At 47.1% G+C, this 26,299-nt stretch overlaps 1 protein-coding gene across 1 annotated transcript; it reads left to right on the top strand.

Annotated features, from left to right (window-relative positions):
* Nucleotides 1-4,613: 4,613 nt before the first annotated feature.
* On the top strand, nucleotides 4,614-7,686 carry LOC123067983 (uncharacterized). The gene is made up of 11 exons (XM_044490527.1): nucleotides 4,614-5,108; nucleotides 5,216-5,398; nucleotides 6,271-6,390; nucleotides 6,480-6,521; nucleotides 6,596-6,691; nucleotides 6,769-6,858; nucleotides 6,954-7,070; nucleotides 7,197-7,235; nucleotides 7,324-7,374; nucleotides 7,487-7,561; nucleotides 7,651-7,686. Exons 1-11 carry the CDS (start codon nucleotides 4,614-4,616, stop codon nucleotides 7,684-7,686), a joined length of 1,344 nt encoding a protein of 447 aa, XP_044346462.1.
* The last annotated feature ends 18,613 nt before the right edge of the window (nucleotides 7,687-26,299 follow it).

Below are 26,299 nucleotides of genomic sequence, written 5' to 3'. Positions count from 1 at the left end.
TGAGACTTTTGTACATCCCTGTTTCAAGCAATGTCTTTAACCTAGCATTTTCATCAGCAATAGTATAGTGGCATCCTCAGCAGAGGGGTTAGTTACCACATTAACAGTTGAAGATATTGCAACAATAGCAGCAGTAGAACATTCAGCAACGGAAGTAGCGTTATCACGCTCAAGGCATTTTAGACATGGTGGTTCAAATCCTTCCAGAGCGGAACTGATCTGTTGAGCGCGAAGTGACTCATTCTCATTTTGAAGATCTTCATGATCCGCTCTCAACTTCTCAACTTCTTGCTTCCTTTGAAGATAATCATAGGAAAGCTTTTCATGGGTTGTTGATAGTGTTTCATGACGACCTTCAAGTTCCTGGTACTTAACACGAAGATTTTTTATATCTTCAATTAGGACTGAGATCGGGTCATTTCCGCGTCCAACAGATCATCGCTTTTGTCTAACAGTTTTTGAATATGTCCCATAGCTTTCTGTTGTTCAGTTGCAATTTTAGCAAGTGTTTTGTAGCTGGGTTTGGATTCATAATCAGAGTCATCTTCACTTGATGTTTGAAAGTAAGCATCGCGTGAGTTTACCTTGGCACCGCGTGCCATGAAGCAGTAGGTGGGAGCGGAGTCATCCTTGTCATTAGCATCAACCTTGGTTAAGGATCCATTGTCTTCAGTGTTGAAGATGGACTTGGCAACGTAGGCTGAAGCTAGAGCCAGACTTGCAACGCTAGAGTCGGATTCCTCCTCAGACTCCACCTCTGCCTCCTCAGAAGCAGACTCCTCCTCTAAATCCATCTCCTTGCCAACAAAAGCATGAGCCTTCCCGGATGAACTCTTCTTGTGTGATGAAGACTTGGAAGAGGACTTGGAGGAAGACTTTGAGGATTTCTTCTTCTTCTTATCATCAGAATCATATTCTTTGCTCTTCTTCTTCTTCTTCTTCTTCTCATTGTCCCACTGTGGACACTCAGAGATGTAGTGACCAGGTTTCTTGAATTTGGGGCATGTTCTCTTCTTATGGTCATGAGTGGATGCTTCATCATTTATTGAGCTGGAACATGAAGACTTTCTGAAGCTTTTCTTCTTGGTGAATTTCTGAAACTTCTTCACAAGCATAACAAGCTCCTTTCCAATGTCTTTAGGATCACCAGAACTGCAGTCAGATTCTTCTTCAGATGAGGAAGCAGCAGCCTTTGCCTTCAAAGCGCGAGTTCGGCCATAGTTGGGGCCATAGATATCTCGTTTCTCAGATAGCTGATACTCATGTGTGTTGAGCCTCTCAAGTATGTCAGACGGATCGAGAGTCTTGAAGTCAGGGCGTTCTTGTATCATCAGGGCTAAGGTGTCAAATGAGCTGTCAAGAGATCTCAGTAGTGTCTTCACTATTTCATGCTTCGTAATCTCAGTGGCGCCGAGTGCTTGGAGCTCATTTGTAATATCAGTGAGGCGATCAAATGTGAGCTGGACGTTCTCATTGTCGTGTCCCTTGAAACGGTTGAAGAGGTTGCGGAGAGTACTGATCGGTTGATCTCGCTGAGTTGAGACGCCTTCATTGACCTTTGAGAGCCAGTCCCAGACTAGCTTCAATGTTTCCAGAGCACTCACACGGCCAAACTGTCCTTTGGTCAGATGCCCACAGATGATGTTCTTGGCGGTAGAGTCCAGTTGAACAAACTTCTTGACATCAGTAGGGGTGACACCTTCACCAGTCTTGGGAACGCCGTTCTTGACGACATACCATAGATCGACATCAATGGCTTCAAGATGCATGCGCATTCTATTCTTCCAGTAGGGATATTCAGTGCCATCGAAGATGGGGCACGCAACGGAGACTTTGATTATCCCTGCAGGCGACATAGCTAAAACTCCAGGTGGTTAAACCGAATCACACAGAACAAGGGAGTACCTTGCTCTGATACCAATTGAAAGGGCTAGTTATCGACTAGAAGGGAGGGGGGTGAATAGGCGATTTTTATGTAAGTCTTCAAAACATGGGAGTTTCGAAGACAAACAATAGAAATGACACTATTCGTATGCAGCAGAAGGTAGACTACACTAGACAAGCCATAGTCAAGTATTCAATGAAGTGAAAGCACGAAGACTGTTAGCAGCTAGGTAGTAAAGATCAGGATGGAAGATAGTATGAAGCCAATCAGGACAAGTAGTCACACAGTGAAGTCAAACAGATAATGCAAGAGCAGGCAATGACTTCACGAAGATAAACTATAAGTAAAGAGAAGTGAGAGATAGAACCAATAGCTTTGGAAGGACAGAAATTTGTTCGACCATTTCTAGTTGCTGTGACAGCTGTACGTCTGGTTAGGGAGGCTGAGATTAAACTCAGAAGACCGCGTCTTCACCTTATTCCCCTTGAGCTAAGGACACCTAGTCCCCGTCCAATCATTCTGTTAAGTCTTCAAGGTAGATTTCCAAACCTTCACAGACTTCGTTCACTGGCAATCCACAATGACTCTTGGATGCACAGAACGCGACGCCTAACCGGCTGGAGGATTCACAGTCCTCAAGCGTAACAAGTCTTCAGATCACGCAGACAGAAAGACTTCAGTGATGCCAAACACTCTTTGGGCTCTGGGTGGTTTGGGCTTTGTCCTCGCTAGGATTCTCTCTCAAAAGCTTCGGAGGTGGGTTGCTCTCAAACGACAAAAGTCGTGTACTAACTCTGAGCAGCCACCAATTTATGGTGTAGGGGGGGGGGGGCTATTTATAGCCACTGGGTAACCCGACCTTATTTGTCCGAAATGATCCTGGGTCACTAAGGAACTAACACGTGTCTCAACGATCAGATTTCAAACACACGCGGCAGCTTGACTTGGGCTACAAGTAAAGCTGACTCATCCGCCTCTGGATAAGATTTGCTCTCATTGTCTTCGCTCAAAGACATATGATTTGGTTGAGCATCACTTCAGTCACTCTGACTTTGTTCACTTGGACCCCACTTAACAGTACGATGGTTCCTATGACTCAACAAAGAAGAAAAGGAAACAACGAAACAACTAATTCTTCGCGCTCCATAGTCTTCACGCGATGTCTTCTCATGTCATAGTCTTCCATGTAAATAGCTTCACAGACCACCATTGTCTTGAATGTCTTCACACATTTTTAGGGGTCATCTCCGGTAGGTAAACCGAATCAATGAGGGACTACTACCTGTGTTATCCTGCAATGCTCACCAACACATTAGTCCCTCAACCAGGTTTGTCGTCAATACTCCAAAACCAACTAGGGGTGGCACTAGATGCACTTACACCAAGAGAAATAACAAGGCAAGGACAAGCCCATCAGCACATGAGGCCCAGTACGGGCGGCGTGGAGGATGCGACACGAAGCAGAAAACAGAAAATACAGATTTTTGTTTGAAACGTTTTTATTCTTCACTTATTTAATGGACTGCGGGTTAATTAGTTAAAACCACAGGGGGCTTTCTGCAAAAATGCCTAGGAAAACAATCCGTGCTTTGTTATTAGGGAAAGAAATATGGGCGCTCCTAAATATGGAAAACGATGTAGTTCAACCAGCAAATGGACATGAAGTGTCCGCCGTCTGATTAGCCTCCGAATCGATCTTGATTGAGCGCTCACGCTAGCCACAAGTCCCATGGAGTCAGTGTTTTTCTGCGACAAGCGTATTGCTTTCAAAGGTTTCTGCAACAAAGGTCTACTTTCAGGAAAAAAATCGACGATGAAGAAATTTTCTTCTTCAACATGGTTCTTGTTTCAAAAACATAGCCCTGGTTGCAAAGCCGGAGGAGCAACCGACGTTAGAGCCTACGAGGCCAAGCATCACAACACGATGCAGAAACATAGTTTCGGTTGTAGAAATCTTCGCAGGTGTGCCCGGTGTGAGAGCTTGTCGTCGTCGTGCCGGAGTGGAGACAACTGCTCAAGGTGCTAGATTGAAGGAGGCACGGCAACTCCGGCGCTCAGGTCATGGCGGGGCAGCGGTGCTGTCTAGACCTTTGTAACAAGGTCCTTGTTGCGTAGCCTCAAGCGCAACAAGCTAGCTGTTGCAAAGGTCCTCGGTTGGCTGGGTGGTTGATCGGACGCTGTTTCGGACGGCATCCGATAGCTACCGAGCCGATCGATCTAACCGGTTTATCATATGGCGGACGCGTAGCACTGCCCCTAAATATTCCACTGAATTTGTGCTAGAGATGAAACATATTCTGTTTAGAAAGCCCTTCGATTTGCAACAAATTTACGTTGTCCTGCCCCCGAGTGCTCAGTGCCTCAAACAAAACAAGAGCCCGCACGCTCTGCTTCTCCCTTCAATCTCCCGACAAGTGGCTACCTAGGGTTTCACGCCGCCGCCGCCCACCGCCGCCGCCGCCTCCCACCGCCGCCGCGGCCCACCGCCGCCGCCGCCCATCCACACCACCGCCCCTCCCCGAATCCCGACCACGTCCTCTGCCACCTACCGTCTCGACAAGTGCCTAGGTTTCACGCCGTTGCCATCGCCACCCACCTCCCGCCGCCGCTGCCTCCCACCCCCCCGACCCTGTCCTCTGCCGGCTACAGTCGCCTCCCGCCACTTCCCCTACACCAGCAGAACAACGTTGTCGCCCAGCTCGCCTCGCCGTCATATCGTTCGATCGAGATGCTGCCCGTCCAGCATGGCCAACTGGCCGATGATGGAGATGAGGCAAACAAAGCGTGGACAGGGGAGAAGAGGCGCCGCAAGCACCTGCCCCCATCATCTTCCGATGCTCCTGCCACTGCCCAGCACCATGGAGACATGGAGGGCACCATCCAAGGGGGCCAAGATCCGAATCCTCATGCGACAGACATGGAGGGCACCATCCAAGCGGGCCAAGATCCGATTTCTCATGCGACAGACATGGAGGGCACCATCCAAGCGGGCCAAGATTATGATCTGCTGCTGAAAACAGAGCAGGCAAAAGAAGAAAGCGAGCAGTGTTTCGGGCCGTACTTCCTTCTCAGCAAGGAAGACCAGGCCAAGGATCGTCAATTTTTGCTTGCCAATATTCAGAAGGAGGACGATTATCCTACTGACCTGCCACTTTATTTGACACCGGAGGAGCACAGCAAGATAGAAGCGCGCCTTGCACGCTATCGCGTCGCTTATTACAAGGTATCTACATGCTGTATCAATCAATCACCATGCCATAGTAGCTGATTCAGTCTTCTGGTTTGTTATGCATGGTGATTTTATCCCGTGTTCTTATCATCTATGTGTAGGTTGTGAATCCGGAGTGCGCACGTGAGCTCAAGGAACCAGATGAATACACCGATGATGAGCTTCTTAACGAGTCGTACTTTGATGGGTTAGAAGATGATGAAAGTTTTGAGTGGTACATCCATCCTGAAGACACCTACAACATTGAATTGAATGACTACCAACGGATTGTCCCTCGTAATTTTGTAAGTGTACTGTCTATATCTACATTTAGTCATCCAATTGACTAGTTTGGTTATCATAACCATGGGTGTTCAGAAACCATTTCAAAACACACTGTGAAAACCGGCAATCAATGAGGTAGTTCATTTTGCTTCATTGACTCCAACCACAGCTACAACGTTAGGTTTATGGTATGAGTTAAAACTGTTTTTGAACAGCTTATTCTTAATAGAGGATGGTGATGATGATTGAGCCCTTGCTTTGTGGCTACTGATGGATGCTAGTACTTGGGGTGTTGGATTTGAAAAATTGGCCAGTTTTTTGTGTTTATTCAAACTTTGGGCAAGCCTTCCTGGTAATTTTAATGAGTGATCCCTTAAAATCGGTTGGTTCTTAATTCTTATTCATTTCATATGTAACGTTAACTCGGGGTGAAATGCTAGGAAGGGTATCCCACTTGATTCATGAACCTCCTTGATTGCCTTAGTTTTAAAGCTGAGGTTCAGCATTAGAAGATAAAACTAGCATGATTTCTATGACTGGAGGGAGCAGTCCAAGGCTCACCTTGTATGTTTTCACAAACATTGCTATTTTCAAACTTCTTATCTCTTTCATTTCGTCGGTAACACTGGCTGCTGAAATTTGTTGATGTTTGAATTGCTTCTGAATTATATCATGTCGGTGCCTCAGTGGATTAAGTTGTTAAAGGTCATTTAATTATACGGTACTATTTCTAGCAAGCTAGACTATACTAGAAGGAAAAAAATGTGGATCTTTAGTCAGTTACTTCTATAGACAAAAGCATGTCATCTCACCACACTGTAGCCATTAAGTATGTGCAATTCTGTGCCTTTTCGGACGTGTCATCTGATTCTTGTCCCTTTCTTTTTTGTAGCTGCCTGGTAGGATTGGAAACCTGTACCGCTATCATGATGAGTACCGCTCACGTTATCATACATATAAAATTGATGATGTTTATGTCAAGTACTATGCAGAAATTTCAAAGAAAATCAAGGTATGCATTATGTGATCAAACTGTTGGAATTAAAAACATTACGAGTGGCTGGATTGTTTTTAAAGTGATAGACTTCTATCTTGCAACAGTGGATTGCAGATTTTTTGCATCTGGATCGCAAGACTAAGGATGTAAGTATGCCCCACAGAAGATTACGAAATTAGTCATATACATACACATGATGATTAACTTCTTTTCACTTCAGTGGATAGAATGGGATACTAGAGCATGGAGGCAAGCATTGAGGATTGCAACTGGCTTTCCCCATATGACTGAAAAATTAGCTGGTTATGCTTATGACGTAGGATATCTTGTCTTCTGCTAATTGAGGTGGTGTTAATTACTGGTTGTACTCACAATCCGGTCCATTTGATTCAGGAGTACATTACGGAGCTGGAAATGGATGCGTCCCTCAAGGACATAGATCTCCTCTATTTTGAGATCTGGAGGCTTGTCGCTAAAGAAAATGTTAGCATCCTAATACATCAAAATTTTGTGCAATAGAGCACGGCTGACATGCTTTGTGATTATGCGTGTTTCTTATGGTTTCACAAATATTTCAGAGAACTTACAAAGAGGCTGTGAAGGAAGTTTATGAGTCTGGCGAGTTCCCTGTACACAAAGCAGTACTACATGCTGAACTCAATGGGGGCCATATCTTTGTAACGATGCAAGAAATGGTAAGCTGATGTCTTAATTTGGGGCTGTTGTGCAAATTTGTATAGCCACTAACTGTGATTTATGTCGTGAAAATGGAATGTGCAACATATTGCCAAATATCTAATTTCATCTGTTTACCTTTGTAGATTTACGCTGTTGTCCTGGAGGGTGGCATTAAACTGACTGTAAGTAGGATACTCTACATGTATGTTTGACATGGTGATACATACCTAGCTGCAATAGGTTGTTGACTTTGATACGACCTTTGTGTAGGACGAAGAGAAGAAAGCTAGGGGTGTGTTTAGGAAGTTATCTTTCAGCATGGTATTGTCTCGATGAATCCTCTATGATTTTACGTTTTATTTTGAGAAAAATCCTCTATGAATTTATATGTCGTCATAATTGTTGTTGTTATATTACCGATCTCTTGTTTCAGCATAAACCATTGAACATGGCTCAGTATGCTCAGAAGAAGGTGGAGATAGCAAAACAGTTGAAGTTGGACAATGAGGTATGCTAATAACTGTATTTATTGTCAAAGTAAGGTTCTGTCCCGAGACAAAAAAAAAACCAGTAACTTATGTGCGTGCCATTTTGCAGGATGGATTTGTTCCTTTTAGACCCTTTGGGTTCTGAAAGGGAAAGAGATTTGTCCCATTTGACTTGAAATGAGGCATTATTATCTCATATTACAGCAAGACGGAAGTAATACGAAGATTGTATCACATACATAACCAGCCCAGTCTGACATTGTGGATGATTCTTGGCTCATGTTTTAAATTAGTGGACATCCCGCGTTGTAATGTTATTCACTAGAGTGATGCTTGGTTTGTTTTTCGCATTTGTTTCTCATTTGCCGTAAAACATAGTAAGATAGTGGTGGCATGATGAGCAGGTCTTTTTTGGACCTGTATGAGTAACAATATACTAGTATTATGCAATGGATGTATGGTGGAGTTGGAAGACCATAATTTCGATTGTGGCAAAAAATATGCTTAGCAGTGCAAACATGATTGATGATGCTCGGCTTGACAGAGTGAACCAAACAGCAAGCCAGCCAGGCAAGTACCAAAATTCCATGCTTGATCTAAAGGGTTTATTAGTTTAGAGAGGGAGTATTTTCCATGCTTGAGAAATGAGAATGTGAGCTTTGAACACTCCATGCCCGCCCGAGTAGCAAATAGTACCTCTGAACACAGCAACAATGCTTAACTAGTAGTGGTATATGTGTGTAGACTTAGACAGCAGAACAAGCGTTGAACTAGTCTCTCCGTCCCAAAATATGTGTTGTGGCTTTAGTTCAAATTTGAACATCCAAAAGCACTTCATCAGAGCTCAGCGACAGTAACTAACCAGGTAGGTAGGTAGCTCTTATGCTGAATATCTCCCTCCCTACTTATTGTGCCCATTGCGTTGGAACCTCAAGAGGAAGGAGACGGCGCAATGTGGCCATTCCTAAATATAAGTCTTGATAGGGATTTCACTATGGACCACATACGGAGCAAAATCTAAAATGCATCTATATACATATCCGTATGTGATCCATAGTGGAATCTCTACAAAGACTTAAATTTAGGAAAGGAGGAGGAGGGAGTATCATCGAAAGAGTGAGCAGGTGGTTTGGGACAGACAGTTGCAGGTTGATTCAAACTGAGACAAGAAACAAACACAATTCCTGGTAAGATAAATGAAAACTTCAAGAGAGCGCATCTTAGTCAGCTGCAACAATACATTCATTCATTGTTACTTAGAAGACGCCCCAGTATGAAGCCACCATGAATATAATCAATGAAAAACGAATCCATCAAGCGACTAGTACCACTAGTAGCCAGGCCCAGGAGATGGAGATGTCCCACAGTACGTTCCCAGTAGTAATCCATCAATCTCCTTCAAGAGAGCTCCTGTCAGCGACATTGTTGTTTGTCGCGTCAAGCCGGGCAGCAGAATCCTCCTCTAGTTTGTTTGTTTGGTTGTTTGGTTGTTTGGTTGTGTATGTTTACCAGCCAAACAAAGACAAAGTACTAGATCGATCGATAGATAGGAGTACAATAACCAGTGCGATCCGGTCTATCTAATTAGGTAAGCTACTCTTAGTTTCATCTCCATTCCATGCAGCAACATGACGGACAGTGCTTCTTGGTCAGCAACCACACATCCTGTGTATATTGATAAAAAAAACAGAGTGAGCACATATTTATCATCACAAAAAGTAGAAAAAAAAAACCATGCCAAGATACTAGATAACAGTTCCAAGAGATAGGTCAGGGCTTTTGAGCAGATAGATACAGAAATTTGTACTAGTATGTTGTATGATATTCATGGCCTTTTAGCTACTTACAGCTTGGTCGATCAGGGCATGTGAAGTGCCACATACAACATGTGCCAGATGCGAGGCGACCATTCTTCCATCTGACGGATGAGTCCATCCGTATTCCCTCCAAGCGTTTGCTGCAACAAAATAACATTCAGCTGGATTATTAATAGAGTCCCAATCTCTTGTGTCTTGTCACTCAAGCTCCTGCTCCAACTTAGGAGGACTTGGTTCACCATTTTGATGCTACGTACCTACAGTTAACACTATACATCCTAGGGCCTCTACTACCTTTTCAGTTTAAACTTTAAATGAATGCAGTTTAAATCACGCACGCACCTTAATACCTTCTGGCAGATCTTTGAAGTGCTTGTAGCTGTTCCTCATCAGCCTCACGTAGTCACTTGCGAATGTCTTGTCATACATCGCGTATTTCTCTCCATGACAAATTAAATCTGACAGCAACGATGGAGTAGTTACTCCATCTGCTTCCACGGGCCACCTTAATCCTGATGAATTGACCCTACGAGACACTTGCCGCGAGTACGAGTACGTTTCCATGAGGAATGCACCTTTCTTCATATTGTCCCACTCATCCGGGTGGTCCTCCAAGAGAGCTTGAGTACGTTTTGTCAGAGTCCCAATACATGAGATCAAGTCTTCACTTGCCGAGCTTGGAGCGACATCATGCTTTTTAAACCACTCTTTAACAATCTCCCTTGCATTTTCCCAAGCCTGCTTCTCAGCTATAACGCTGGAATTTTGAACTACGATAAACCAAAAAAAATCAACAAGCAAAAATTACGAATTTCGCTACTACATGCATGTATCATAGCGAGCAGAATACGAAAAGAGACTAAAAGGGCACTTGAACAAACCCTGCACCCACATGATTTTTTCTTTTCTTCTTTTGCATCGTAACAAAACCTCACAATCATCAAGGTAGTTTGGGTGCTATGCGCATTACTTTTTTTTTTTGCAAATATATACAGTACATTTTTATGTCGTGTGCAAAGTGGGAGTTACTATTTTCTTATCTGTTTATCCTTCTCCTTTTCTGCACAGGACAACATTTATCTTTGCCAACCCAATGCACATACAGTACTTGCACATGACAAATGCACATCTGCACTTATTTGGATTTGGATATACTCCAATAATCTTTAACCCCCTCTTTTCCACCACAAGAAATGTGCAGGAACTGTAAAAAAGAAACTGGGAGTTTGATGCTAAAACATATAAAATGCCCAAAGCTGTGTTGCAAGCCAGGCTAGCATCAAAAAGACCATATGTGTCCTAACAAAAAGACCAAAAGGCGCATGTTTTGAATAGCTAGCGCAAATATTCATCGGTTAGGTTGAATCAATTTAATTTAATTATTTTGCATAGCACAAAATATTCATTGTTTCAAACAGAAATTCATGACTTCTTATAACGAGGTGCACATGATCAAATTTTCATCCTATATCTGCTCAAAACCTGAAAACCAACTTTTTATGTTAATTTTAATATGTAGTGAAATCAGTGCCAAACGTCCACGCGTATAGAGTTTTCCTGTTTTAACAAGACACTTACCCTCAAGTATCAGCACCTGTAGCTTAGGTATACCACCAGGAAGCAGCTTGATGTACAAGTCTTTCATTGAAAGATCCTGGGGACACTTTCGCCGAGCAATTATACTTTGCACAAGACCCGCAAGTTGGCTACATATGGCAACAACAAGAAATTTAACAACTGTGTAAAAAATGGAAGGCATATGTTGCAGAGTGTGAGGCAAAACTTACTTCACCATTTTTCTTAGGATGGGGCGCATATCGCCTTCCTCAGTGAACAGTTCTGCGGTTTCCATGGTACCCAGCCATTTGTCGAACGACCCATTCACTTCAGAAACGACCACACACTCTGAATGGAAGAAATTCTCCACTTGCATAGCAGCGGGATGTCGCAAAGCACTGACAAAATGGTAGTTGAGAGCCCAATCCTTAGAACTTGCGAGCCCCTTCTTGATGAATCTTGTCACTTTCAAGGTACCAACTTGGTACGTGCACTTCTGGAACATCATTGTTGTGTGATCAAAATCAAGGACCACGTCATCATCACAAGGTTCTAATTTAACGTTGCCTTTGATTGGCCCCGGTTCACGGTAGCAATCCTTAATGGCTCGAACTAATGGAAAGAAAGTGAATAGTTAATTAGTCACTCAGTTTGGAAGACTACTTCAACAAACAGCACTTAGACCTAGGGTCATCAGTACTTCATTTTATATATAATACATACATACATACATACATACAGTAAACATACATATATAATCACGTCAGTTTGCTGACCCAGTAGCAGAAAATTGAAGCAATTTTTCAACAAGATTATGCTAAAAGCAATATGACTAATTTATGTATGGATGGTAGACATGCCTTGGTTTAGATGTAAGAGCAGAGTCCCCTGTTTGTACTAGTACCCACAGGAAACCATAGGTATGTATGAAGTGCTGTGGCTGCTGCCAAACTAGCAGAGGGACATGAATTGGTTGATCTAACATTAGTATTTAGTAGGGGTGGTAAGCAGAGCGCCAAGGCAGCATTGGCTCATCCAGATGGCAGCAATGGCGATGCCTGCCGGTCGATGTCCCTCTAACACCTCCTCCCCCCCCCCCCTAATCCTGCCGTTGGGCATGGGCCTTTGCCTAGATCAAGGCCCTTTCCTGCTCTGTAGACGGCCGACTTGACAAGACGCTCGGTCCAAACGTCACTTAACTCACGCGCGCGGCGGCGACGATACCGGCGGCGGCGAGCGGTTGCTAATGTCCGGGGCCGTAAAGACGCCAGCTTTAAAGCAAGAAAATCTCCGCCGGTTCCCCACCTCATGAGACCAGCGGCGAGCAATTGCTAATGTTCGGGGGGCGTAAAGACCACTACTTTAGGTAATCTGGCCACAAATGGCCGGCGCCGCGGCGTCGGAAAAGAGACAATGTCGTGAAGGGCACCAGTCGGCCAGCGGCCGGCCAGTTCCCCACCACATGTCGACCGTGCGCTCCCTTGTGGCGTCGACCTCACCCCTTGTCCCCTGCAGCTTCTTGCCATCGCTCGGCTATGGCAATGACCGGTGACGGACAGCGCGGCGGCGTGAGCAAAAAGGAGGCAAGTGCTTTACCTGTAACGGGATCCGGCAGCAGGGGCTGCAGAGGATCGGGGGCACCGGCCATCGGTGGAGTTGGGGATGCCGCCGGAGAAGAAACAGAAGGAGGGAGGGGGGACAATATTCCGGCGATTACCCAAAGAAAAAGTGATTCTCCAAGCAGCTCGCCTACTCCTTAACTTTCTCTACTACCACAGGCTCACAGGCCCGATTTGGGCAAGATATTATTTTGGTCTATTGACCGGTCAGCACCTCGCGTTCACTTTTCAAACTGGTTTCCAAGTGTTAAATCAAATGCTGCAGATGTTTTCTATTTTTCTTTTTAAATTTTAATTCCTCCATTTCCTATCTATTAAAGCATCTACAACCGGATGCCTCAAACGCCCGGGCGGACAGCTTGGTCACACAAAAAGCAACCCAGACGAGCGCCTCTAATGTGCCTCAAACACCCGAACGGACCGGCACCCCTCATATTCAGCCCAAATGTAGGGCATATATGGGGCACCCTAACGCGTCCGTCACGTCGGACCCGGCCCACGCTGGCCCACTCGATCCCACATATATTCCTTTCCATCCGCTCCCCGGACCAAACCATAGCCACTTCACTACACTCCCCTCCGCCACCCAAACTCTCGTCCGCCCATCTCTGGCCTTCTCTGGCATGGCTGGTAGCCTGGAAGCGGATCCGAGTCCTACACCTCCAGATCCATCGCCCCCGAACTCATCCCACACAGCCCCGAGGAGGTGATGATTGTCCGGCTTACGCTCCAGCGCTCCCGGGAGAAGACCGCCCGGCGATAGCAGTCGGACTCCTTGCGTTGGGAATCCACCGCGCCTGCGCAAATGGCGTCTGGATCGGCGCGAGGTGTGCTGCCACTGTCTCACCGGAGGCATTGCGGTCTGTATGGCGTCCGAGCATTGTGGAGGAAGCACAACCCTTCCGTTGGCGCGCCGAGCAGGAGGTGAATGCATGGACGTCGTCGGAAGCTAACATGGTGTGGCGTGCCCACCATGCAAGGTAGTGGACGCACGAGACGGCGGCAACCCTCGCGACGGTGGACGTTGGAGAGGCGGAGTCGCATTCTCCGGCGCCCAACGGATGGCCTGCAACCCCGCCCGCCACAACCGTGTTGCGGTGGATGTCGCCAACTCCTCCCAGGACGGATCCATCATCGATCTGACGTCCACCGACATTGTCAGAGTTTCGGGCTCCAACAAGAAAGAGTAGGACATGGGAAATGGTGACTCCTTTAGTCCCGTGAGTCGGGCCGTGTCCCATGTCCTACTCTAACTGGCCGGCGACCGGACCAACACTCTAAGGGGCTCACCGGCCGTCGGACATGACACGGCGCAACCGGTCAAGCTCCGATTAAAAATAGGTTTACATTGCATGTAATAGTATGGATTTGAGATTCCCAATTTGAGGTACTCGGTCGTGGAATCAATTATCTGAGGTGTGACCGGTCACTGTCCGTAGATGCGTCTGGGCGTGTCCATGGGTGTTTTTCTTTTGCATCGAATTTAGAGCTTTATTCAAAAGAAGGCGTTCGTTGAGTAGTCAGCCAATAGACTACTAATCAGGAAGCTCGGTGTTTCAGTAAGTCAGCATTCGGTGCCAGACACCATGCAAGCACGTTTTGCACAAAGGCGAGCTGGACCGTTGGCTGATCTACTTACATGCTGAATTACCAAATAATAAAAACCGGTAGATAGCTCATCAGTTTCTAGAAAAATTGGTGCCACAACTGAACGACTATTGTGGCGAGTGTTCCAGAGGTTGACTACCTCCAGAGTGTCGGTCTCCATCATCACATGAGAAAACCTATGTAGATTGGCGAATATAACTCCATCTCTCAGGGATTGGCTTCCGCAATCATGGGATCGGTGACGCCAGGCACCCAATAGTCCAGTAGAGGATCGTGCTACACCTCCAGCACCACTTTTTCCTTCGTGATGCACTACTGCTGCGTCCGTGTTTATTTTGATCTGTTTTTGCTCCGGGGGACGACATCCATGGCCTGAAAAGACATGCGTCTAGGTGTTTGAGGATTGGATTTGTCAAGTCCGACTGTAGATGCTCTTACTCCCTTGGTCCCAATTTTTTTTCTCATTTAATTCAATTTTAGGTTTTTACTTATTTTGTCTTTTCTCAGTCTCCCTAGTTGCCGAAATTAAAAGAGTGAAGGCCTCGAAACCCCATTCCTCCCATCTTGTTTGGAATACATAGTTTCCACCAGGCATACCAGTGCATACTTTTTCTTGTCTTCATCTCCTCCCCACCAAAACTGTTAATGTTGTAGAGCTTGTTGAAAATGAACCTCACCTCCAAATCTCTGAAGTTTAACCCTGTCCTCTGTAATCCCTGTCGGTTTTAAGCTTGAGGCTCTATCCAAACAAAACAGGGATTTCCTACGTGGCATCGGGAAAGGCCGGAATGGCTGGGTTATGCCGTACACTACCAGCACAACATATTGTGGAACGAGTACCTTGCAGTGCAGCGCCTTGTGGCCTCGTCATCTGGCCGAGAGTTTCCAAGTACACCAAGACGAGCAAGATCTCCTCGACGACTTCCAGCGACCGCCTCCTCTGTGCTCCTGTAGGGTGCAGTGCAACCCGCCGGCGTCCCCACGAACGACCCACCTCGCCTAGGCCCTAGCCTACTCGATCGACATCACCAGCGCAAGGGCATGGCCGCGGCTTTGCGTGCGTGCGTGCCCGTCAGTGGCTCACGGCGCACAGGACAGGATGCGCGTCAAGTGTATATATGTCGTCTACGATCTCACTCGCGCTGCACCGCATCGATCGCATGCATGAGGCGATGGCGGCATGCAAACTGCAGGATCGGATCACGTGGGGTGTTGTGTGTAAGGCCGTTGGCACCACCAGCTAGCAGCTAGCTCATGGTCGCGGAATCGCCGGCCTACGGCGGAGGAGGTGCCCCTTGATCTGGCCATTTATGGCGGCCATCCCATTCGGATCAACTCCGACTTGATGTACGCGACCGGCGTGGAGTGGAGTGCCGATGACGTCGCGCCGCCGGGAGGACACACACACACACACACACACACACACACACACACACACCATGAGCTCATCTTGTGAGTTGTGACCGGCCATGATGAGCTCCAAAGAGCACCTTGGTGCGGCTGGCGGCGATGGTCTGGTCGTCGAGGTTGAACTCTGACGTGCACGTTTATCCCGCACCTTCCCCACGGCGTAGACCCCCTGCAGCGTACTCTCCATGTATTTGGCCGTTCGACGCTTTTCTTTTCTCCATTCATGCATCCATACACCCAAAACACACGTACACTATGCACTCAACAATCAATCAATTCAGCCATTGCGTCGCTACGTGCACGGTCGTACGATGGATGAGTCATGAATGGAGCGGCAGCGTAAACTGCAACAAAACCACCACATTTGGGGACCTAAAACCAAAAAACCACCACCTTTCGTTTTTCTTTTCAAAACACCACCACGTTTGCGCTGACAGTTTTCAAATAACGCTGATTGAACGGTTTGGCGTGTCTGAGTGGAAACTGACCGCTTGGGTCCGCCATTAGGCGCCACGTGGACAAGGGGAGACGACGTCCATGACGTGCCGTTAGACGGCGTCGCACAAAACCTAACAAACCGGCCCACAACACCCAGCCCCCCCCCCCCAAATCGCACCGCGTCTCCTTCCAGCCCTAGCTCACTTCCCCATGGCGACCGGGGGCGGCGCCAGAGACCCATCCGGTGATGGCAGGGACGACCACGACCTCTCCGTCGTCGATTCTGCTGGTCTCTCCGCCCTTCCTCGCTCTCCCACGGTGCTCCGTGGTATGGTTGTCGCCGTTCGATCCGCCGTCGGCAGCGGAGATGAGCGCGGCGAGGATGGCAACATCTTCAACGGAAGCTCCGACGACATTGAGGCACGGGTGGATGGCAATTTGGCCGAGGTCTGGAAGGCCAATCCAGGGCAGAGCCACCGCTTCAATTCCAACCTCGGCGGCGTGGAGTGAGTGTTTTCTGTGATGCCTCCGATTCAATCATGCACTAATCATACATGCAAATATGCATGATCAGGATTAAAGGCTCATGGAAAGATATCACAACACAACTCTACGACACAAACGATAAACTTCAGTATTTATATTACAACCCAGGGGTTACAAGGACCCGAATACATAAGTAATCAAGCAAATAGTATCTGAGTACAGACATAGTTAGACAAGTTTACGTTAAGAAGGCTGAGCAAAACAACGCCACTAGATTGGAAGGCGAGGCCTCCTGCCTGGGACCTCCGGACTACTCCAGGTCGTTGGTATCCATGTAGTAGGCTCCGCTGGGGTAACCTGCATCTGCGGCGCCATCATCTGTTGCAACAACTGAGTTGACAGAAAAGGGGAAGCAACCATGAGTACTCATCCAAAGTACTCGCAAAACTTACATCAGATCTACACTACATATGCATCGATATCAATAAAAGGGGTACATTAGTAGAAAACATGGCATCTGTCCCGGTTCCAGAGGACCTTTAGTCCCGGTTCTGCAACCAGGACAAAACGATCGGGATTAATGCCCACTACTTTTAGTCCCGGTCGTGTTACGAACCGGTTCTAAAGGGGCTCCACGTGGCCGCTGGGGGGCGCCCAGGCAGGAGGACCTTTAGTCCCGGTTTGTAACACCGACCGGGACTGTCGTGGACTTAATACGACAGATGTCCTAGCAAAAGGACTTAGACGTGGAGCCATCACAACTAGGTTAGCTTGAAGTGGTTAAACGGGACAAAGGACACAGAGAGTTTACCCAGGTTCGGCCCCTCTTGGCGAGGTAAAAGCTTACTCCTGCTTTAGGTTGTATTGCTTGGGTTTCGATTACCAAGGTGCTTTAGGTTGTATTGCTTGGGTTTCGATTACCAGGGAGAGAATATGCTTGTCCTAGTTCTTGATGGGTTCTCCCCTTTCCTGCCGCCGGGTCTCACCTTTATATACATAGGTCAAGACCAGGCGGCTTACAGAGTCCTGGCCGGTTCATACATTGTAACAGGCTTGGTTTGTAATCAATCATTATCTTACAATACAAGTAATTACACGATGACCTATGGGCTCCTACTTTGGGCCTTATCCAGGCCTACCTCCATAAGTCGCCACCTTCACGCCTTGGGCTTTCAGGGACCTTTTCATATGAACCGTATATAAGCCATGATCCGGCTCCTCCTGGGCGGGTCATACCTAGGAGTTATATCCCCAACATTAGGCCCCAGGTTGAGTTGAACTTTGTTCAAGTCAATCTTTCTTCATTTCAATTTTGAACAAAACTGTACTTCATTATGAGAAATTCCATTCGCAACGTATGTTAAACCGCCATGACATCATACCAGCAAAGTTTGGTGACCCTCCATGACGTCATGCTTCGTTGACTTCACAAAATCCAAGAATATCTTTAACAGATCTTCATCATTAATAGCCTTCCCGAGAATCGAGGCGCCTTTCTTGTTTAACCTAATTATCCCGTCTCCTCGATTTCTATGCCAACCACCTCATTTCCCCTTATAAATAGGGACAAGGGGCCCTGTGTTTTCACTTTACCCCCCCCCCCCACCTCTGCGTCTTCTTCTTCCTTCATCAACGACCACGCCGGCCGCTGCATCAACCTGATTAGACCAGAAAAAGGCAGCGCCCTTCCGCTTGTTCATCAGCATCAGTAAGTTCGAACTTCACTCCCTAATGGATCTACACTAGGGTTTCAAGTGTTCGTCGGTGTTCTTCACCGTTCTTCATGCTTCTTCTCTAACACAAGTAGTTTTGATCTGAAAACACACATGGAGATCGCGTGGTATTAGTTTTGCATTGCTTCTGATCTGCAGTTACTCCCCTTTGACTGAACTTCGATCTGAACTTGCTAGGTCTTGTACTGCCATATCCTTTAAAATCAGGAATTACTTTTATTTTCTGAGGCCGTCGCAGATCCAAAATCATGAGCAAACCTTGTAAAACCTGTTTTTTCCAATACTTAGTAAATTTTTAGCTCTGCTCCAGACCTGTAGCAATTAGCCCTTCATGGCAGTTTAAATGATAAGTTGTAAACCGCCAAGCGCCTACCGGCTTAACTCTAAATCCCTTTTAGAATTGCCGATATAACGCTGACATAACCCGAAGTTATCTTCGCCAGTTTAACCCTTCTATAAATCATCTTTTTTAGGTCGTGCCCTGCAATTATGACTAAGACCGTTACCTCATGCAATTGGGTCCCTTCAATTGTCACGGAAGAAATGCTTGATGATTATGTCAAAATAGGCGTCTTCTCCGCAAAAGATGTCATCCACTAGCGTGTTCCAGACCCGGCTGAAAGTAGACTTCAACCCAAGGAGAATGAGATTATTGTCTTTATTGGCCACATAAACCGGGTTTCTCCCCGCCCGTGTCAAAATTCTTCCGTGACGTTCCGAATTTCCTTCAACTCCATCCTCAAGACATTGTACCCAACTCAATTTCAAATATCTGCAACCTCCAAGTTTTCTGCGAAGTGTATCTTCAAGAGGAACCCAACATTGAACTCTTGAGAGAGTATTTTTATCTGAACCGCCAGAATGAATTCACCGACGAACCCAACTTAGAGCTTGGGGGAATCTCAATTCAACGGCGGAAAGATGCCATTTTTCCTTATGCTATGCTTCCAAGCCATCCTAAAGATTGGAATCAGACTTGGTTCTACCATCAAGACACATCTCATGCTGACGAGAATCCCTTGCCGGGTTACCGTGGCCACTGGCTCAGCCCAAGGCACGCTCTCCCAGAACGGCTCACCACCACTAAACGAGCCAAATTTACGCCTACCTTTTCAAAGGTTAGAGCGTTGCTGGCCAACGGGTTGACTGGCGTTGACTTGGTCCGCTGCTGGGTGGCCTGGAGGATTATACCTTTGAGCCACAGGCCCGGCTTAATGTGCACCTACACCGGCGATGTCAAGGATCCGCTACACCACTGCCAAACGCGTTTAACTGACAACACAATCAATGAGATGATCAAGGCCCTTCTCGGGAGAGCCTGGAGAGCTGCAGCAAAGTGAGGTTGAATCCCCTTTGCACACTCAACCCGCCACCGGATGTAAGTTCTCCGGTCCATTTATTTCGCTTTATTATTCATATGATCTGCATATCTTCAACCTTCCTGTGACTTGTACAGGCTAGATCCACTTTTTGGAACAAGAGGTGCGATGAGAAAGCATCCAAAAAAGCCAGGGCTAAGACTAAAGCCCTGAAGAAGAACAAGAAGAAATCAACCGCCTCTGACATGTTTAACTTGGATGATGTTGACGAGTCGAAGGTAGTCCTTGATTCTCTTGGCTCTTTCTTCAATTATCTTATTGATACCGATTGCTGTCAGGATGATGCGGAAACCAGTTAGGCGGGTGACGAAGAGGTAACTATTATTTCCTCCGACTCAGAGCCTTTGCCGAGACAGAAAAATCGACAAGTGACTCGGAAAGTAAGGTTTTCTTACCCTCTAGCTTACTTAGATCCCAACTTTGTTTTGAAGCAACAACAACATGAGAACCAGTGTAGAACTCGGACTAGCGGAGGCGGAGAGCTTTCCTCCGGGTTACCCAACACACCGGCCCCATGCAAGCGCCGGAACGAGGTGCTTCAGAATTCCAACTCTTTTTATCCCAAGGCGGGTCTTATTAGCCAACCACTTAATCCTTCCGACTCGAATTACCAGGGGACTTCTCATTCCTCCTCTGGCGACTCATCTCAGGCCTAGCTTCCAACTTTCAAGACTGCCCCTGGGTAAATACTTTTATCTTTGTTATTTCACATTTCTGCACATATACTGACCTCCTCATCCCTTTCTCGCAGTGGGATGGCAAAGCCTAGAAAGAAGAAAAAAAATCAATAAACCGGTCGAAGATCCAAGAGTTCATGAACCGGAGAAGCAAGCACCGGTATCTGAAGCTTCTGTGCAACACCCGGAGGCAAGTGCTGATGACCCGCCACCAGAGAACCATGGCGCCTCCACTGATTATATGAACATTGACCCTTTGGGCACTAAACCGCCAAGCCCAATTAAGCCTTCCGAACAAAGTACTGAAGATGTTCTGATCACCGGCACTGGCTTCCAAGAGTCGGGAAATCCCACGGTCTTGGCAAAACATTCTGCTAAGGAAGAATTGATCAAAAAGCGCAAGGTCAAATTTGACATAGCCAATTATTCTCATTTGAGTATTAGTGAAGTACTTTCTGGCTACCTCAGTCAAGTGCACACTAGCCGTGATCTTGAGATTGACATGGTCAAACACATGCACCGGAATTTTGGACCAAGACCCAACTTTTGCAAAGCAGGGAATAGCAGCTGCAAAAAATAAAAGGCAGTAAGCTTGGCAGGGGAGAGAACAAAATTACCAAGATAAAAAATGATACTGAAATTCACATGGGAGGCAACTAAAAAAATTATCAGCGCATAAAGGTCAAACTTGCCGGTGTGCATGAAAGAGGTTATCATGACAGGAAGAACAAAACAATATCAGAAAAAATAAGAGTATTATTGGTGTACTAAAATAGGGGTTCTATTTTAGTACCCCTTACTAAGTGCACGGGCAGTCGGAGCCGCGCGGCCACGACCACGCTAAGCAGGGCAAGGGAGAGGGTCTGCGCCACAGAAACAATCAGCACAACGCCAAAGGCCGAGACCACAGAGAGCAGATGGACGAAGCAGGTTTCCCCGGCAAGACCCTTGCTAGGGCAGCCTTAGCAGCCCCGACAAGGCCCTTGCCGGGGTGGCTCGCCCACACCAGCGGAGTGAGCCACCCTCGAACCCACGGTCTCCAACACCATCAACCACGTTGGGCCAGGGCTCGGGAGGCACCTCCATGGTGGCATGCAGATCTTTGGGAAGAGAAAGAATATTCAAGATCAGATGAGGGTTGGAAGGCAACAATCCTCGGCAAGATTCTTGCCGAAGAAACCCACAAGACCCCCGGCAAGATCCTTGCCGGGGACGACAGCGCGCCACAGCAAGACCCTTGCCGGGCCACCCGGCAAGACCCTTGCCAAGGGCGTCAGCGGGGCCACTGCCAGGCCCGCACCAACTAAGTCTCCACCGCCGTTGGCATGCAACTGCCAGCCCAACCAGCTGGGCAGGCACCTGCGTGGCAATATGCAGCCTCCAGGCCAACTCAGCACACGCCTGCGTGGCAGCATGCAGATCTTCGTGAAGGCTTCACCACCGCACCACCTCAGCTACTTGCCTGCCTACATGGCGCCGCATGCATCGCTGGCCAGGGCGCGTGTCGAAGCGAGGGGGAGCGGCGACGGACGGGACGGGCCTCGCTCCTATCCCCGATAAAGCAAGAGGACACCTAGGATACGCATTAAATGCGCCTTGTCCTGTAATACGAGAGATAAGCTCATAGCACTGTAGGCCTTTCCACCTCCTGTGTGCCACTGTGGCAGCCCCTTTCGACTATAAAAGGAGGCACATGGCGTACTGGAGAGGGATTCGGCTCTTTTGAACCACGCAGCCACTGTAGCTAGTTCAAGAGCTCAAGAACACTCAATACATCCACCAAAGCAGGACTAGAGTTTTACGCATCCTCGCGGCCCGAACCTGGGTAAACGATCCTTGTGCTGGTTACTAATCTTGCTCTTCACACAATCCCGCGCCCCGCAACCGCAGAAGGGATCCTCGTGATCCCATAGGTGTTGTTTCCCACCGACATCTTTGGCGCGCCAGGTAGGGGGCGCAATTGTGAGAATCTGGTCTAGTAATTGGCCTAGCAGTTCTTCATCGCCATGGCTCCTAAGAAGAAGACGACCACGACGATCGGTTCGTACGGGACCGGACTGCCAGTACCGGTGCGGACCAGTAGCGGGCCAGTCGCGGAGAGAACCCGTGGCACGGCCCCCGAACATCCACATCACCCTGGCAGTCCAGGCCTGGTGGGCGATGTCATTCGTACGCCAGGTGATGACCCACGCGTCGCAAGCTCCAGAGACGGAGTCGGGCCCCCCGCAGGCGGCGCGGGGCCCTCCAGGGGCATTGTCGTGCTGCCATACGGCAGTGCGACGACCTCCAAGACACCAACACTGCCGAGTACGAGGGCTTGCTTGCTGGTCTCAGGATCGCGGCGGACCTCGGAGTCAAAAAGCTCATCGTCAGAGGCGATTCGCAGCTCATCGTCAGGCAGATCAACAAAGATTATCAAAGCCCGTTGATGGAAGCTTATGTGGATGAAGTGAGGAAACTGGAGGAGTGCTTTGATGGTATACGAGCAGAGCATGTCCCCAGGATGGAAAATGACATCGCCGACTACCTGTCAAAGCGCGTTGCCCTCAAGCTACCCGTGGAACCACGTACTTTTGTGCTTCGATTAACTTAGCCATCCGTCGAACCATCAACCGGGCAGAACAAGCGGAGGAAGCTAGGCCCCAGCAAGTACTTCCCCACCTAGCTCCCCAGAGCTGCTAGCGAAGATGTTGCCGTGGACGCCGATCCTGCCGCGGGGCAACCGACTCCGGCAAGGCCTCAAGCCATGGCCGTAGAGACAGCTGCTCCCATGGCGGAAGAGATGCCTTTGGTCCTTGTCATCGAGCCATGGGCTTCGACATGGGCACATCACACCGTCCGATTCCTCCAAAAAGGAGAGCTTCCCGAGGAGCAAGAAGAGGCAGAGAGAGTAGCCCGCCGGTCTGCTCTGTACCAATTCGTTGACAATGCCTTGTACAGAAAAAGACCGAATGGGGTGAAATTGAAGTGCATCTCCCGGGAGGAAGGACTAGAGCTGTTGGCAGATATACATGGAGGCATATGTGGCTCCCACATAGGGTCGAGGGCCCTTGCTGGCAAGGCGTTCCAGCAAGGTTTCTTCTGGCCCACTGCCCTCCACACTAAAAAAAATACACTTCCGTGATGATACGTGTTTGTCACAGTAGGTCGCGTTTTTTGTCATGTATGTACATCCATGACGATTTTATGACAGAATCAAGATAGTCATACCTGTGCTGTCGTAGAAGTGTTCCATGACATTACCAAAATTATCATCATGGAAGTGTCCACTTCCATTATGATAAATCGCGCATCATAGAAGTGCTTTCATCAAGGGTGATGGACACGTGGCATCCACCGTAACGGAACGCCGTTAAGCTATCGGGTCGGGTTTTGGATCCGATAACCCGTTAACAACCCCGACCAATGGGGATTTTCCACGTGTAAAATCATCATTGGCTGGAGGAAACACGTGTCGGCTCATCGTTGGGACAGATGTCATCCACTCATTGGACAGAAGGCGCCTATGATACGTCGACACGTGGCATGACCCATCAAATTTAAATGGGTCGGCCCAACTAAAGGCCCACAAGATTTTGTGGACCATAATGGGCCGGCCCAGCTAAAGGCCCACGAGATTTTAAGGACTATAATGGGCTGGCCCAGCTAAAGGCCCATAAGATTTCGCGGGCCATAATGGGCCAACCCAGGTAAAGGCTCACAAGATTTTTCTGTGCCATAATGGGCCGGCCCAGGTAAAGGCCCACAAAATTCTTGCGGATCATAATGGGCCGGCCCAGCTAAAGGCCCACGAGATTTCACCGACACTAATGGGCCGGCCCAGCTGTAGGCCCACAAGATTTTCAGGACCCTAGTAGGCCGGCCCATTAACTGGCTGCCATGTTTTGGGCCAAATGTCGACCCATATTTGATCCGGTCCATTAATGGCCTGCCACGTTCCGGGCCTAATAATGGCCCATATGAGATCCGGCCCATTAAAAGCCTCCCATGTTCTAGGCCAAATCACGGCCCAGATCAGGTCTGGCCCTTTAAGAGGCTTTGGCCTCGATCAATTATGGCCCATATCAGATTCGGCCCGTTAACTGGACGCTATGCTTTTGGTCCCACTTGCTAAAGGCCCATTTAGTAATTCGGCCTGATATTAGTTTCGGCCTGTTAAGGGCCCGTTTAACATTTTGGCCCTATATTAATTTCGGCCTGTTTAAAGCGCGTCATATAGTTGGGCCTAACTACGACCCAGTTTGCATCCGGCCTGCTCGTAGCCGATATCTGATTGGGCCAAACAAGGATCGAGACAATTTTGGCTTGTTAAAAGCCCGTGATTTGATTCGCACAATCATGGGCCGGGGTCCATTTCGGGCTGCTGCCGGCCCGTGAGCTGTTCGGCACGTTTAGGCCCAACCTACTTCTCAGCCTCCTAAAAGCCCATTGAGTTTTCTTGCGAAAAGAGGGCCGGGGGTTACTCGGCATATTAAAGTCCTGAATCTACTAGTGGGCCAGTTTGACGGGGCCCATGATGCGGATCATACATCGTGATTGCACGACGGTCCGATTATGTACCGTAATTTTACGGTTTGGCCGGTTTACTGCGAAGACATGATATATATACAGTAAAATAACTGCAACATCGTGAATAAGAAAAAAATCTAGACTATACAATAAAGAAATTACGACATATTACATCCACTGGGCATCAAAGTTCGCCACTATGATAATAAAACACAAGCAGACAACAGATTACATACACTGGGCATCAAAGATCGCCACCAGTGCAAATAAACACGCCGGCAAAATAATGTACAAAACCGACATCACTTTAATAGAGTTCAAGAAAGGTTAGCCCTGCTGGCGAGCTGCAGCGCAAGCACCTGAGCAAGATGATGAGACTGTGCTTGTTCAACACTTATATCTTCCTCACTCTGAAAGATAAACAAGCAGACAGATGACAGGTTTTGCACATAAAAGTATCAGTGCTGACAATTCATCACATTTCTTACTGACGAATAAAGTGACACAGTTTAAAATTACATTAACATAATATGGTATTGTTCAGGTCAAGACATGGCAGGAAATGACATTGTGAAGGAGTTGGCAGCTTCACGACACCACTGGATTACAGATCAAGAACTCATAAATATCAATGGTTAGTGTGCTGTCAATTTATCCCATTTCAGATTGGCAAATAAAGAGACGATTTAAATAATAGTAGAATGATATGACATTGTTCATAGTTAAGACATTGCAGAATATGACATTGTGCTGTAGTGGGTAGGTTCACCACACCACTGGATTACGGATGAAGAACAGAAGCATACATGCAGTGCAAAAGAAGATCACTTGCTCTGTATAGTTTAATTTACATGGTATGAAGAAGGAACTTGGTTGTACAACTGAAACTTAAATTGAGAAGGACAAACCTTTGTTTATGAACAACATAATAAACTTTAAACATGCAATTTGATGCAAACACCAAAAATAAACAGCTGTTGCAGTCATGCCTAACCAAATATACACAACAAAGTTTGAAGGCTTGAGAAGGACAAACTTACATTACTGGTGAAGACATGCTCTATAAAGCCCTTTTCCATGCTGATGGGGGGGGGGGGCAATTCAAGAATTTTACCACAGAATCTTCTTCATAAGCATTGCCTTTATTCTACATTTTGTTAAGAGTAAATATATATGTGATAATATACGAAAAAATGGAGAATATTTAAGATAAGATGAAGAGTGATGCTACATAACCAAGTAGCTATAAATGTATGTGCAGCAATACAGGCAAAAGGCACAGCCAAGAGCAATGCACAGCTAAACTTCTTCAGTACCAACCTTATGGTAAGAGTAAATATAGATCTAATGTGTAGAAAATGGAGGGCAAAGGAAAATAAGCTGCAGAGTGATGGTACATGAACAACTACCTGTCAATATAAGTACACTGATAAAGGACATCATGTACTTACAAGAATAATGCAGAGCTAAAAAAATTCATTGGCATTGGATATATTCTACACTAATGTAACCATTCATACAAATC

This window comes from Triticum aestivum, chromosome 3B (genome assembly GCF_018294505.1).
Source record: "Triticum aestivum cultivar Chinese Spring chromosome 3B, IWGSC CS RefSeq v2.1, whole genome shotgun sequence".
In the NCBI taxonomy this organism is placed as follows: Eukaryota; Viridiplantae; Streptophyta; class Magnoliopsida; order Poales; family Poaceae; genus Triticum; species Triticum aestivum.
Note: the sequence above shows the minus strand (reverse complement) of the source record. Positions and strands in the feature narration are given on the sequence as shown.

Coding starts and splice junctions, on each gene's coding strand:
- LOC123067983 (XM_044490527.1), top strand. CDS start 4,614: ATGCTGCCCGTCCAGCATGGCCAACTGGCCGATGATGGAGATGAGGCA. Junction 6,859..6,953: donor GGCTTGTCGCTAAAGAAAAT/GTTAGCATCCTA, acceptor CAAATATTTCAG/AGAACTTACAAAGAGGCTGT. Junction 7,375..7,486: donor GGAAGTTATCTTTCAGCATG/GTATTGTCTCGA, acceptor CTCTTGTTTCAG/CATAAACCATTGAACATGGC.